This window comes from Bombus impatiens, unplaced genomic scaffold (assembly GCF_000188095.3).
Source record: "Bombus impatiens unplaced genomic scaffold, BIMP_2.2 scf_0830, whole genome shotgun sequence".
In the NCBI taxonomy this organism is placed as follows: domain Eukaryota; kingdom Metazoa; phylum Arthropoda; class Insecta; order Hymenoptera; family Apidae; genus Bombus; species Bombus impatiens.
This window is the reverse complement of record NT_177249.1, coordinates 485,119-501,213: the sequence shown is the minus strand read 5'-3', so window position 1 is coordinate 501,213 and position 16,095 is coordinate 485,119. Positions and strand designations below refer to the sequence as shown.

The 16,095-nt window shown below is 38.9% G+C and overlaps 1 protein-coding gene across 3 annotated transcripts in view; it reads right to left on the bottom strand.

Moving 5' to 3' along the window:
- Window positions 1–5,722: 5,722 nt before the first annotated feature.
- The window catches only part of LOC100746830, a 171,080-nt gene continuing 160,707 nt past the window's right edge, over window positions 5,723–16,095 (bottom strand). For 2 of the 3 annotated variants that reach the window (XM_003492721.4, XM_012390638.3), the window contains 3 exons: window positions 14,158–14,724; window positions 11,379–13,537; window positions 5,723–9,474 (listed from right to left, as the gene is read on the bottom strand). In XM_003492721.4, coding sequence (XP_003492769.1) covers window positions 9,325–9,474; window positions 11,379–13,537; window positions 14,158–14,724 — 2,876 coding nt within the window. In that variant the 3' untranslated portion in view covers window positions 5,723–9,324. The remainder of the gene's footprint in view (window positions 9,475–11,378; window positions 13,538–14,157; window positions 14,725–16,095) is intronic. The other variant, XM_012390637.3, reaches the window with a different exon arrangement.

Below are 16,095 nucleotides of genomic sequence, written 5' to 3'. Positions count from 1 at the left end.
TAAATATTTGTAATTAAAATTGAAATTAACTTTTATTGTGTTGTACGCAATGGTCACTAGCCTTCGTCAGTCGATTTCAGGAAAACGGTACGTAACATTAGAGTGTGCATGTTGTATGCCAAACTCGGGTGTCGGAGGCGTCCCGGGACGTCTCTCTAGTGTAGGCCTTTGCGCTCGAGTTATGTGTGAGAACCGTGGAGTGAATGTGTTGGTGTGCTTGTTTTGCTACTTTTTTAATTTTAAATATAGGTTTCCGGGTAGGATAGGTAGTATATTTTCTGGTATGAATGTTAACTATAAGTAGGTAGGGCCGGGCAGGTTGGCACAGTTTTCCGTCGGGTAGGCGCGTTTTCGCGTGTCCAACCTGTTTCAGGAAATTTCATTCGAATAATCGACGGTAAAGTTGGCACGAATGGAGCATGTCATCGTCTCTGACTTTGCCCATCGATTTTTTGAATTTCGCGGTCGTGGTCGCGAGTCGGTTTCGAAACGAACGTTAATATTGCTCGAGCATGCATATGCGAACGTACAGCGATCTCTATATGATCGTTGTTCATCCATGTGCACTTGGATCAGCTTCCGCGATTTATGTTTTTATTTCACCTTTATACGTTATTTTTTGGTTTGCGATTTAGAAAGTCTCGAGCCTAGATGTAAGTTTCAGCGGGCATTGCGCCCGAAGAAAGAAGAGGCTATAAGCTGAAGAGGCCCGGCAAACTGCCACTCAAGAGGGCAACTACTAATGACTCCCCATTTCCAATTTCGCGGTCGCGGTCGCGAGTGGGCTCGAAACGAACGTATATTGCTCGAGCACGCACATGCGAGTGGGCAACGATCACTGTCGTGATCGTTGGTCAGTCCATGTGCACATCAATCAGCTTCCACGGTTTATATTATTATTTTACCTTTATAAGCTTTTTTTTGTTTGCGATTTAGAATTCTCGAGCTTAGATTTAAGTTTCAGCGGGCATTGCGCCCGAAGAAAGAAGAGGCTATAAGCTGAAGAGGCCCGGCAAACTGCCACTCAAGAGGGCAACTACTAATGACTCCCCATCCTCTGGGTCATCCAAAGCATGGGAAGTCATTCTTGTTACTACTTCGTCACTGTGCTCGCTTTAGTATTTGTAGTAGTATTGAATTAGTATTGATTTGTTTGTTTGCCGACGTACACGTCGGCCCGTCGCCATGTTGGGCTAATCGTGGTTTTTCAATTAACGTTGCGAGTGATTAATTACGGTTTGAATTAGAGTTACGAATTCAAATTTCGCGTTGACAGTTAGAGTTACGAAACCAAATTTTGTGTTAACAATTAGAGTTTGCGAGAAAGTACTCCCGTTTGGATTTGCTTTAGCGTTGCGAATTATAAGATATCGCGATTGTACTCAGTATTTTCTATTGAGAATAATTATTAAAATTTATTAAAGAATAGAATTTGAATTTGTCGCGTTTTGTTTTATTTTAAGTCGAATTAAAATGACGTTAATTTTAAATTAATTTCGTAGCGTTGCGATTTGCGACCATCGCGCATAGTTGTAGTTTTTTCTTTTCATTTATAAATAGTAACATTAGATTAGATTCATTTTAAGAATTAGCGTTGCGATATATTTCATCGAGATTGTTTTAATAACTTTTCCGATTAGCGTTGCGTTGATGAATGATCGCGTTCTTATACGTAGTGTTGTGTCTATGAAATGCCCAAACTTCTTTCACTGAGATTGTGGAAACCTGTTCCTGGATCGCCTGATGCAACGAAGATAGTTGCTAAAAGGTGGTAGAGCATCAGCAGCTTCGAATGTAGCTGCACTTCGACATCTCGATATTAGTGTTGCGTATGTTGAAGTATGAGTACATAAATTAGTATTTATTAGTGTTGCGTGAATGATTAAAACACCCTACTGCGGTGTATGTTCCCGCGAATTTTTCATTTTTCTTTCTTTTTTGTTTTTTTTTTTTGTCACTAACAAATTAAATAGCATTATAAATGTGATAAAGTACTCCTCGCGATTTATTTCGAGAAACGTCTATTTTATGGTTATGGATTTAGTAAATTAGCGTTGCGAAATAGAAAAATATTTTCCACTCGCGGTTTGTTCGGGATTCTATCGAGTGGATCGCCCTTCTGGATTTATTTCTTTTTCAGCATTCCTGTGGGCGTTTGTTCATGGAAATACTGTTGAACAATATCTCTGTTCGATATTGATGAATATTTTTAATTTGTTGTTGTATTATTTAAAATTATTATAAATGATTTTATTTCATAATTATATATATATATTGCATTTCAAGAAAAATGGCAGTTGATATATCAATATGTTTGAGCTATATGATGTAAAAATTTCTTACTAAACGAAAAGGAAATGTAAAATAATCATAATAAATATAATGATAATATTAAAATATGAAGGTAATAATAATGAAGTATCATTAAGATTTTATTTCAATATTTTCATTTATTTTCATTATTTTTCATAAATTTTATTATTTTAGTTTAAAAATTAGACTAACAATGACTGTTCGTTATGAGAGTTTTAACTGTTTCGTTCATAGTATTTTTGACTAATTAAACGAAATAATTTTATGACTTTCAATTTGCTGTGCATAAATCAGTTCATTCGCGATCATCGTTTATTGCCAAGAATCTTGCACAGAAAATGTTGTGTGAATGGTGGTCGATTCTTCGCGTTAACAATAAAGTTTATCTTTTTGCTTCATTGAAAACGAGTTACAATAAAATGTAGAAGAGTTTGAATTCTTAACAAAATCTTTCTCGGTAATTTACGCAAAAATTACATGATGCAATAGAAATTATACAGAAAAGATCATATCTAATATCAATTGTATACACACAATCATTGAAATGAAAGAAACGAACACGATAGAATCGTCGGCGATCTTTAATGCAAAGAATAAAAGTTAAATTCATTCTATAAAAAGAAAGTATAAATGGACTAACGAATAAAACAAATCGTGACTTTAATCGCCTTTTTTTCATCTATGTATTCAAAATAAATTTCCCATTTTCAATGAAGTCTAAATTGAGATATTCAAATTGAAATATTTAATTTCGAATCCAAATTGAAATATTTATTTTCGAAACCAAATTCAAATTCAAATTGCTGAAAATTTGCGTAATTCTGATTAATATACTAAATTGGTGGATATATAATAAAAGACTATGAGTTATTTTTGTAATTTATTCATTTTTTTTATGTCTAATAAAATGTTTCCTTCTCAGTTTTTACACTTTTTGTATTATATGTACTAATAAAATAAATGAGTTTGTTGTAGATTTATTAACTTCTAGGATATACACTTATATATATAAATAGCAGTTCAAGTTATAAATATTACATAAAAAATTCAAGAATGGATCAGTGGAACTTGGAATACGGATTGAAAAGTATAAATGAAATATGAATAGAAGAGATGTTTAAACGAGAAGCGCTAAAAATCACGGAGCAGCTTTTGAACTTTATCTGCTGTGAATTATAATTGTATCTTGTAAAATCTTTTTGTAAATTTTTTCTGGTTTGAGTTTGTTTCAGATACCATCGAGACACCAACGAAAGAAGGCATATCCCGTATAATATCCTGTACATACAATATTCCATTCCTTTTCCTGCTAATATTTAGATTTTTATATAGATAGCGTTATTAAAGAAACTTAGGCTTCTACATCGATAGGAGGTAAATTTTTAATTAAAGGAGTTTAGGTCTTTAAATAATCTTTACATAACTAATTAAAAAATGAAGGGGATCCCCAAACAGATACGTTTAAATCGCTAATAGATAGGGCTTAAAAAACAAGTGTTGAATTTTGCGTAGGTAAAACCTGTAGCAAGAAACGTTTAGATTTCTGATAGATATAAGGCTAAGATAGAAAAGGTTTAGCTTTGATGTTTGTTCCTGGGATCTTTGTAGGAACTGTGGAGAGATGTGCATGCTATGTCAAGGTACAAATAATACATACAAGGTATTGCAGATTTTGTAAGGTATATTTATTCCAAACGATGTCCCCTTTCCTTTCTCTTTATTTTAGATTTATTATAGTTTTTTAGATAGGTAGGAATCTTAAAACTTTTATATCTTTGATAGGCAGTTTAAACTTGATTTACAGTTAGGTGGGAAATATTTTCGAATTGAGTGAATGTTATGGCTCAGTAGGATGTTTTTAAATGAAGTTAGGTTCATAGATAGGTAGGCTACTTGTAAATTGTATATTGTGTGGTATATTTGTATGTGTGTAGTAGTATGTACATATTATGGTTTTGGTTACAACTATTACATATTTTCATGGCAACGTATCATGTTATGCGATTAATTGAAGATTTAATTGAAATTTTATTTTCAGGCTGGGTCTCCATACGCAGCAACCTCCACACGGTGAGACCTGGGTAATCATTGTTATTTGATGTATAATTACTAATTGCATCATATTATATGATATAATTATGAATTATATAGCAAGTAATATGAGCTAATTGGCTGCTATCGCGATTATGTTTTTATGAATATGAGATGGCAGTTGTTGATTTAAATATTTATGAGTAATCGGTAGTCATTGACGAATGTGTATTATTTCAATTTCCTAAAAATAATGCTGAAAGTTGTCGCGTTTCTTTTTAAATAATCTTGAATGAAAATTAATAAGATATTAATTTTCAATTAATTTTTTAGTATTGCTATTATCGCGAATAGCACGGGTTTTGCTTGTAAAAAGATAGTAATTTCTCTTGTATTTATTTTTTAGAGTCAGTTAATTGCATTATTTTCCCATCGTGATTGTTTTAATTGTTTTTTTCAATTAGCGTTGCGTTGATGAGTAATCGCGTTTCTTTAAGTAATGCTACGTTTTTAAAATCCCCAAAATTCTTCCACTGAAATTGTGGAAGTATGTTCGCGCTCTCGGTTTAGGTACCTATTGCGGTTAAAAGAATTAAATATCTAAACTCATCTATTGGTATGATTTATGTCTCAGAGAATTTTACTGAAATCTTTGAACTTGGAGTTTGTTTCATCATTGTGATATCACCGGAAGAAAAATCGTATTCAACATAGTGATGCATTTCTTTTTTTCTTCATTGTATTTACATACTTTTGTAGATAGGATATGTGAAGATCTTTAACTTTTTGAGAGACACATTGAATTAGAGTTAGATAAGATGTATTTTAGATGAATTAAATTTATGATTAGGTAGAATATTTTTATGTTAATATAGGTATATGATAGGTAGATCTTTTAGAGTAAAATCTTGGTACATATAAGTAGGTATTTGGTTAGGTAGGAACATACTTACTAAGGCTGCTTGAAAGCGTTGTTTCCTAACAATGCTAATGTGTGTTGATCTAAGTTAGCTTTTAAATAAAGTATATCGTTAATTAAGTGCATAATTAGCTAATCTTTCGCGTTCCTTTTTTGTTGTACGTTTTGCGCTACGATTACGAGATTAAATATTTTGCAAACGCACGCCAAGAGGAGGATTTGTTTGAAAATTGACTTAATTTTCAAATAAGTTCCGCGTAAAGGTATCGGTAAAGTAGCAATTTTAATTACCAAGTACCGTAGAAAAGTCTCCATCTGCGGTCCGAGGAAACTATCGTTTGTCGATAACATAGAGGTCCGTGTTGCATTTGGGTACCAAAAGCCACGAAATAACGCAAATTCAGGGTGAAATAAGCATTGGTCTAGGACAGGACGACGAAGAAAATACACTGAGGCAAATATACAACGTACGACATTTATTCTCTCATTTTCCTTAAATCGATATCATCCTACGTACGGGTAGATACAGAGGATCCTATAAAGGTACATGAATTTCCATGAATTCTGAAAATTCGAGGAGATATATCAGCGTACCCTTACGACATCCCTTCTATTCCTCTCTGTCGTGTGCGTACAACTGTGTATGCGTGTGTGCGTATCTATACTTCGCTTCCGGTTGCACTAGCTCCTTTACTTCGGATTCATACTGTGTTGCATCTTTCTGCGCGTTTCAATCTTTCATTCGAACGACGTTTCCGCGTTTCTCTTGTCCACGAGTCTGTTTTCTTTTTCTGAATAAAACATTACCCGACAGGCGAGTAGTCGAACGAGAACAACAAGAACACGTTTCTACACGATGCCTCAAATATCGCAGCCATACGCACTGTACGTAATTCGTCAACTCATTAATAGAATTCGAACGACTAGTTTCGGAGCGTAGAAATTTAATTCGATTCATTCGACGTATTCTCTGTTCTTCTGTTTTCTAATTTCTTCCTTTTTTTCTTTTTCTTTTCGTGCGATTGATGAATCTTTTGAATTCGAAATGTAACACGCGACGATCAGGGAACGTTCGATCAAACCGTGAGACCGTGAATCGGGATATTTACAGCATTTACGGCCGTGTTCCGTGCGGAAAAACAAGCCGACGACGCGGTCGAGAACAGTCGATGGACAACTATTCGCGACGAATCGACAAATAATTCGAGCTAGTGTAAGACCGATTTTCAAATTCGTATGGACTTTGCCTAAATTTCAAACAAGCACTCATCGATCGTGCCCCGATTTTCGAGGATATCTACGTCTCTGTTAAAAAGCGGCTCTCGCGATCCTCTCTCCATTCTCATCAATTCGAGGCGAAATTTTTGATAAAAGCACGCGATAGTTCGGAATGAAACGTTATCTATTTACCTTTCTTCTTTTTAACAATGACGAATAAAACTAATTGAACGCATTCTATGTACACATCGACGCACAGTCTCTGGTCCTACGTGAGTGTTATCACTCCACGCGATATGCCACGGGCTCGATTTCCTGCTAATTTCTTTCTTCGTTCATTCGCTCGTCTTTCCAATCGATACGGTAGCGGAGAGCTCACCCTCTACGGTTCAACAGCTTCGCAGCTCTTGGAGCTGACTCGCTGAGCAAGTTTTGCCGACGTTAAATGAAATTCAATATAAATGATATGTAAATCGAAGGCGACGCTTTAACACAGTACTACCCTTTTCGTTGGGAAATTTATTTCGAAGGAGTTTCATTTTCTTCCGATACTATACATAGTATCATTTCAAGCTCTTAAGATCTTAAATGTCACGGGAAGATCGTGTCAATTTTCTTCTCCGAACCATCACTTTACTTACGTTATTCTACTCTCGAGTTAATAAGAAAATTATTGGGACAAAACCATTTCGTGTCTCGCCAATTACGTTCGAGAAACATATCGGGGCGCTGAAAGGCCGCAGAGGGGTTGAAAGGTGCCGCGAAACCATAGAATCTTAGAGCAAGATCCAACAACGATCTTCTGTTTTATTTTACAATAGATAACGCGTTCGAGTTTCACGTTTTTCATAGTATCGATTCTCGAGCTTGACGACACCGGTTTTTGCAGATATTTCTTCCATTCTTTTAATGCCACTTATCAAATATTGTCATGGATTCTTCTTGCCTGCTTATTCCGAACGCCACTTCCGATAGACGAACGAAGAAATGGCCGACTTAACGTGCTAAAAGTCTCGACGCTCCTATTTCCTCTCAAGATCGTTCTAGACATTTTGAAATCGTAATATTTTTACAATCGTGCCGTCGTTTTTCAACTTTTCGCTGTTTACCCTAACAGACAAGAGGAATCAACTTACGATGCGTTAAGGGCACTCGGAGGGTTGAACAGTTTCCTGGAATTGAACGGCGTTAGGCCGCCACCGACAATTGCAGTCCCGTAGAAAAAATATTCGCTCGATTTCCTACTAAACTCTCTGCGCAGCGAAGTTACAGTTCGCGTTTGGTTGCGAAAGCGTAAAAGCTCTTACGTTAGCCTCACTTCTGGTATACCGGATAGTGTCAATTTACTGCACATTTCTCAACAACTTCGAACAGCTTAAACATCTTCGATAAGTAACTTCGAATATGTAGTAACTAATTAATCTCCGTGATAACTTTAGCGCCTTAGACTAGAATAGTTTTCCACGAATCCGACATCGGTAACGCGCGTACGCAGGCATGTACGATCATAAGTTGCTTTTCTTCCATTTCTGTCGGAAAATTTGGAAAAAAATCGAATGATAGAAGATACTAGATTCCGAAGATCCGACGTTAAATTTTACACTCGAATTATCTCAATATGCACATAGTTTGTTCGTGAAATGGTGGAGTTTGTTCTTTAAATGATTTTGAAATGGTTTAAACATCGAACGATGCATAATATTAGATCGTTAAATTCAATCTACGGTGAATTTTAGTGAAAGATGCATATAGTCTCGTTTTATAAATGGCTGAGTTTACACCAAGAGGAGAACTTGGAGATATATTTAATTATCGAATAGTACAACGTACCAGATCGTGAAGATTCAATATTGAATTTTGCGCTCGAATTATTCGAAGTTAAATATGGATACAGTTTCCTGTTTCTTGAACGACCGAGTTTGCGCGCATACTTCGAACTTCGCGTCCGATTTTTGTGGAGGGAAACTTCCATAGAAAATCTTTCTCTTTCAAGACTTTCATCTTGAGTTTTAGGATTCATTCTCTTCTCCGGTTTCAAGGAGTTGAAATAAAAATAAAATTCAAGAAGATGAGAGTTTCGGGGTGAATACCGCTATTGAGAAAATTGCTTCCGGAAATCCAAGCTAAATAAAGGGGAGAAAAAAAAACAAGAAAAAAAAGAGGAATAGGAAAAGAAGAGGGCTTTCAATAAGAGCCAGCGAACACGAAGTTTGGAAATTCGAGAATCGCCGTAGATCGATTTCGTCGGTTGATGGCCACCGAGAAAACTGGGAAAAGGGTTTAGAAGTTGGACTTTCTTTTTGCAAAAAAAGAATAAGAGCTTGTACAGTGTACAAGAAAAAAAGGCTGTTTTAAAAAGGATCTTCTGTTCCTCTTCTAAAGTAACTTTTCTCGAGCTATTGATCTTTTTTTACACGCCCGCGTACACTCGATAAATATGGCACACAAGAGTCATCAAGATTCAACGAGAGTCTACATCATATGATACAAGTTCTCTTCAAAAACTAATAAACGAACATAGAATAAAAGAGAAAAGGGAGGAGAAAGGACATAGAAAAAGGTAACAAATAGAATGAAGGTAAAAGTAACAAAATCACTGGCACAAATGACAGAATCGTAAGAGATGAAAAATAGCTATCAAATCGATCGATGATATGCCATCGATTAAACTGTAAATCAAAGAATAGCGCTGCTCGTAGTAGACGGCTTTGCAGACTTTGGTGCATCTTGGCAAGGGGCCAGAGAGTCGTTGGAAATTGCTCGGAGACTTCGCGTAGCCTATTGTCGACTGAACAGACTGGTACCCATTGGACGAGATCAAGGATCTATGGTAAAGCTTCGATCTATTTCATCGAGATGGTCCGTCGATTTGTTTCCATCAGGCCGTTCACCGTGATCAGGCCACCTCGGCGGTGCATCGTGGTCGTCGTGGAGGTATTGGTTGGGGTCTGGGACGTTATCTCCGTGGTCGCACTCGTTGACGCCAGTCTCTTCTGCGAACGAAAGAGGAATTTTATAAAGTGGAATATTTACCTTGTGAAACATAATTAGAGATTAGGAACCTTTTTGATTAAACAAGTTAGATTTTACGTTGAAGGGAAGGTATCGTAACATAATTAGACACAGATAAATGTAATCAGTAAGGAAATGAATGAACAAGAACATAGCAGCGAAAATTATGTGATAATATAATACCTATGTAATGAGATAAAGTTAAGTAACGTAGATAATGCGCAATGTAATATGATACTATTCCTGATGCAATTCAAATCAATGCGTCAAAATGATGACGAGATTTGAGACTCCTCGATTGTGAAAATACGTGAGATACGAAGACCTTATACCGTTATTCCATTATCTCTTTTTTCACGGTATAGACATTCTCTTTCCCCCGACAAACGCTGTTTATTAAGTGGAAACAAATTTTCCAAATCAGTTACTCTCCACCTCTACCTCTATCTCACTATCACTTAAAGTACCATTTTCGCGTACATGATCCTTACTGCATTCGTAGAGGATTCTTAGAGGATTCTTAGAGGGTTCTCAGAGGATTCTCAGAGGATTCTTAGGGGATTTTTAAAGGATTCTTAAAGAATTCTTAGATTTGCATAAGCTCGAAAGATATCCTGTCAATCGATTTACTAAGCCAACGATGACACGACATAGCAACCTCCTCGATCATCCATGCTTATTAATCTTGGTAATCTTTCTTGGAAAGCAGAAAGGGAATCGATTTAAGGAACTCCTGGCCTATTCGTTTTCTTTTAGTCAATAGATGGACGTGATCCAGTTGTTCCAGTCAGGAATGTCCGGATCGGAAAGGAACGGCGCGAAACTTTATATTCGGCACGCCCCGCCGCGGCGAACTTTCGCAATCAGACCAGGGATCACGTAAGATCCGCGCCGGAAGGAAGGCATCGCTCACTTCCGGTCGGTGGGGTCAACCGAGTCCAGGCACGTTCTCGTCAACGGATCCCGGAAATTGCGGCACGTAAAAGCGTCGCGATGCCTCGGGATTACTTCCAATTCGAGTGTCTTTCGGCTTCCTCTTAAATAGCATAGCCCGATCACGATCTTCGTTTTATCGTACTCGACCGGTGCCCGTTCGTTAAAAAGCCGAGGAAGAATGGCTCCCGTTGTTTGACTCGCTTAAATTCCCCAGACCGTTTATTTGCCCATTGTAATTGCGTTCCATGGCTTCGATCTTTGCAACTTGCTGCGTCTTCCACGTCTTTATCGCCTCCCGTGCAATCTCGGTTTTATACATCTGACCGAGTTTTATTCACAACTAGGAGAAATAAATTTTCATGAAGATCGTTTGCTTTGTGACAAGCGAGGTTAACTCGCCACGTTTGATCGCTGTGTGAAAATACTTTATACCAGGGTTGATAGCGTGTGTAGAACGTTTCTTCCAGTATAGAGCAATAAATGCAGCTTCATTGAGCACGAAAGTTTATTACGACGAAATTTATTCCAAGACACGAAATACGAAAACTCTGATGGAAATACTTTCTTAGCAGAGCTCAAACTGGCCGGAAATTATTCTATTATATCTGATTAACCTTCAAGAAATTTTAGACGTTGCTAAAAAGTCATAAAAAAAAAGTTTTATTAATACCATGTATTCACCGACATTGTGTAGAATAAAATATCGATATTGATATTATCCGTTTTATCATATCGTTAGAATTACTTAAAAACTTTAGTTTTATTCACCTGATTTTATCTCTATATCTTTTTCTCTAATCTAAATATATGTAAGTGGCACAAGGTACCATCTTGGAATTAGTTGGTTACATTCCTCCGCTAATTTTCGATCGAATCGCGGACAGCGCGGCCATCGAGGACGGCTGGCAGAGTGGCGCGGGAAATTTAATAAAACGCAAATCGAGCTCACCTCGGCCTCGTTCTCTTTGTAGGGCCAGAAGTCAATTTGCCTGAGTGCTTCCAGCTGGTTCTCCAGCGGGTCGCTACTATTGCTTTTCGTCGAACCACCTCGTAGCCCAGGATCCTTCTTCCACGCATAAATAGGTCGCTCCAGGCCCACTTGGAGTTGATTAGCCGTTCGTTCCGCCTCGTCCGCGTGACCGTTTTCGTTCCTTGGGTCTTCTTCGTTCTTTCTCCATTCGTTTCCGGTGTACTTGGGCGAAGAAACCGCGGACACCGCGACGAACGCGTTTTTTGACTTCGACGAGGTTGCGTCGGCCGTGGTACCTGGTTTGGAGATCGGCATTGCAGTTACCCTGTGATAGGCGAATTGCTTCCATTTCGTGGGCCACGTGCCTGTCGAACTCGTCTTGCCGTAATTCCACTCATCGTTGATTTTCTGCTGCCACGGAGAGAGCTCGTTGCCCTTCCCGTTCCAACCATTCTGCTCGTTGGATTTTTTTGGCCAAGCATCCCCAGAATCTTCCTCTTTGACTTTCGCAGGCCACGAATCTTCGTTGAACTTGGACCCGTTGTCGTTCGTCTTGGACGTCCAAGATTCGTTGGATTTCGTCGACCACGAGCCACTTCTCGTCGCCCACGAATTCTTGTCCCCCATTTTAGATATCCAAGAGGTAGATTCTGGCTTGGCTATCCACTCTCCTCCTTTCATCTTCCACGAGTCAGAGTTGCTGCCCTTGGACGCCCAAGCGTTGTCTTTCGCTTTCGCGAACCACGAGCCTGGTTTGTTCGATTTCTCAGACCAAATTTCGGGCACGTTCGTCTTGTCGGGCCAGAGAGTTATACTGGATTTGTCCATCCACGAGTCGTTGGCTTTTTCAGGCCAAGAACCCTTGCTCGTCCACTTGGTCTCGGCGTTCGTTCTCCCGAGAGGTTTGCTCCACCTTCGAGAAGTATTCTCATCGGAAGGTTCCATCGCTTTGATCTGGTACGGCTTCCAAGTAGATTGGTCGGCCGCCATTACCCAGGCACCCACCGATTGGATCTTGGGCAAAGCAGCTTCATCCGTCCACGAGTTCTTCCCTTCGTATTTCCTTCTCCAAGTGCCAGAATCATCTCCTTGCATATTCTCGGTCTTCATCCAATCCTTAGAATTTTTCGAATCCGACAGCATCGTCCATGATTTCATCGACTCGCCGGATCTCGTCTTATAGTCGCTGAAATTGCTCCTATCGTCGTTCGATTTGTACCTGGAAGCTTCCGTCTGAGGCAGTTTCTCTTCCTTCGAGAACTCCTTCGACGAGAACAACCTGCTCTGTTTCTCGTCCTTCTGTTTTCTTTCTCCGTTTGACTTCTCGGTTTCTTCCTTCGACCAAGCACCGTTATTCTGCTTGTCTAAGCCCAATTTCTTTACCAAATCGGCGTTCGGGTTGTACGACTTCCCATTCTCGTCTTTCGGCCATGGCTTAGCACCAGGAAGCTTATGAGGCCATGTAGCTGGATCAGAGGTTAGGCTGTTCCAGGTTTTCATAGTTATTTGTGGTAACACGACTTTCTCCTTGCTCTCCTGTTTCATAGACGATTTATTAGGTTCAGAGCGATTTTTACCTTTCTCCCATACGCTGTTTGCCTGATCTCGATCGTATAGTTTCATGGGTCTTTCTCCTTGTTGCCACGAAGGCGCAATTTTCATAGGTTTTTCCACTGGCCAATTAGATCTGTCTCTGTTCCATGAATGTTGAGCTCGTTGCTGTTGCCACATTTTCTCGGCTTCAGCTTCCTGTTCAGCGCCTTCTTCGTTGTCTAAGATGGGCCAATAATTCTGTTCAACCGGTAAAAAGCTGTCACGTTGCGACCAATACTTGGCGTTGTTCGAAGGTTGCCTCCAAGACCATTTCTCAGACGAAATAGGCAATAGAGGACGTTCCTCGGGTCTCCAGGGTGGATTGTATCCGTACGACAGATCCGGCCAACTTTTGCTCAACGCGAAATCTCGAGATCTCGGCTCGTACTCCTGGTCGGTAGAAAATCCATCAGACTGCACATTGAAGTCGCCTTGGTAGCCCTCCTCGCGTCTTCCTAGGAACTCTCGCGACGCTGGTGACAGCTGATTGTATCGTAGTCGGTGGTACGTTTCCGGTATGTCGTAGTCTGGAACACGTCCCAGGTCTGAAAGATCGAACACGCTCCAGCACTTTCGAAATAAGTGGTTAAAGGCATTCGAAAGTTTTTGTTTAGAATGCAATGGAATCGACTTTGCTTACTAGTTTGTGAACTGTCTGAAAGATTTGTTGATACAGAGCGATGCAAAAGACTACCGAAGATCTTGGATGTTGAATCGAAAAATGGAATCGAATCGAATCTGGCGAAAATGATTCTGTCGCGTTTATAAATCTTAATACTTTGACGACTGAATTTTCTAGTAACCTGTGAGAAACTTGTTTTTTATTCATTATCGATAATAAGGAGTAATTTTTTCGAATAGTTTTATACAGAAGACGTAATGCATTAAAGTTTGAGACCAATTAAAAAAAAATTGTTATAGTTATAGTTAATTAATTTTTACTTGACGAAGAATATTGTCCACTGTGTGAAAATAAGATTCACTAAAAATTAAAAACTGTTTAATTTTAAATTGTAACATAGAAAATAAAATAAACGCGACGCGCTGCCTCTTTGTATACGCGACGTAGCATGTGAAAAGGTTGAACGTCGCATCGCGAAACATTATTTTGCATCGCTCTGTAAAGAAACGCGCAAAAATGGCCTGATTTAACCTTGGAACCCACCTGTAGGCCTGTCGTACACGTTCGTGAACTCCCTATGTGGCTGAACGTGACCAGGCTGACGAGTTCCAATCTTGCCAAACCGCATCGGTCTTTGATTGCCAAGTTCACCAACTTCGTTCGCTAGAATTGGATTTCTATCGAAAGGGAAAGACTTGGTGTTGCTTTTCGACTTGTTCTGTTCGATCAACTCTCTGATAGAAGGCAAGCTTCTGGAACTCTGTGGAACAGAGTAACGCGGACTTGTGGTTTTTTCGGTTTCACCCTGCAGATCTTGTTGCCAGGGTGGACCAAAGAGTCTCTCTGCTACCAGACGCCAATGAACCGGCGTCGTTTGCCAGGGCGTCTCTGTGGTTGTCAACAACGGAGGTGTTGCTGGCACAGATGTTAACGTGGTCGTGGAGAAACGATGCTTCGGTTTCTTCTTCTTCTTCAACTTCTTCCGCGACTTTCTCGAGTCGTTTGAGGATTCCGAAGTGGTTGGAAATAGAGTCGAAGTGGACTCGTAGCTGCGTTTCGCTGCTGGGTCCAACTCGTTTCTAGACAGTTTCAGCTCGTTCTCGGTGTTTGCTGTCGATAGAAGCAAAATAACGTCATTTTTACGGTGTGCAGGTTCCTTCGATTAAAATGGCTAAGTTTAATCCTTTAAATACGCGTATCTTCCTATAAATCGTTCCCTTCAAACGCAAAAAATGCTAAAGCGAAGTACGATAATCAATAAGCGGTTTTGAGATACAGCTTTCTACGAACGTTCACTCATTATGGATTACAAACAAATATTTATTTTGTAGAGAAAAGTATAGCACAGCTACAAGATTATAATTATTTGCAGAGTGAAGTAGTCATAAAGTATCTTATTTATTTTACTATATTCAAAGGCTGAAACGCTAATAAACGTCAGTCGCTGATAAACGATTCCAGCATCTCAAAGTCGATAAAAATTTTAATATCATTGACGTTAGCTATATGTAAAGGTTTAAGGTATGAATGTAAAATATGGTCAAACGATTTTCGCGGTAGGAAAATTTTGTCTCTAGAACACGCGGTATATTCGCATAGGTAGGTTTTCCATCTGCAGAGGCGAGCAGCGTCGGGCAACGTCGATTTATTTCTCATAAAAAGCACATCGCGATACGTCCACTCGAACCGAGTTCTCCCGCAGGCGGCGCTCATCCATCAGCGCGAGCAAATGGCCATTATTAAAGCGGCATTGTTCCTGTAATGGAGATTAAGATGGTTTCGCGCGCAAAGCGCTTTACCTACTGCTTGCCCTGGCTCCGATGCACGGACTAACTTGTTCCTGGATTATTCACTGTCTCCGTATACACTGCCCCACCACGCGTCACGCGTTAGTTAGGAAATTAAGAGACGGATTTTGCATACGGTCATTTCGAAAGAAACCGCCGGAACTCTTTAACTCTAATCCGTTTTTAAATCTCTTCGCTCTCTCCCTTTGATAAGGCGACAGGAATTGTCGAATTTCGTTTAAATATATATTTGAAAAAGTTGAGAAGCTTTGTGGAAAAAGAAGCCATAAAGCATGGTGTGTACGATGAATTGAGTAAATTAGGTTGGAAGTGTTTGAGTTGTAGCTTTTTAGTATCGGTTACGTATGAATTGATAATTATAATTAAACTAGTATTTGAGAAGAAACTACATTTGATTATGGGCCGTTACTCGTGTAGTGCACGTGAAATTGGGGGTTGTTTTGCCGGTTTCGAAATAGTTTACGCTCCGAATTCTGTCCTTTTGTCCACTTTTATACTTCACTTAGAAATTTTTATCTTGAAATCTATTTATCGGATAAGAAGTTGCGCTGTTTTAATTTCAACGTGGACGATTCGATGTATTTAAATAAAATTCTTTTACGTTGATAAATTACTTTTCTAACGTTGGAAATTATAAACTAATTCTTTTGTTTGTAACTGACAAAAGTTCAAC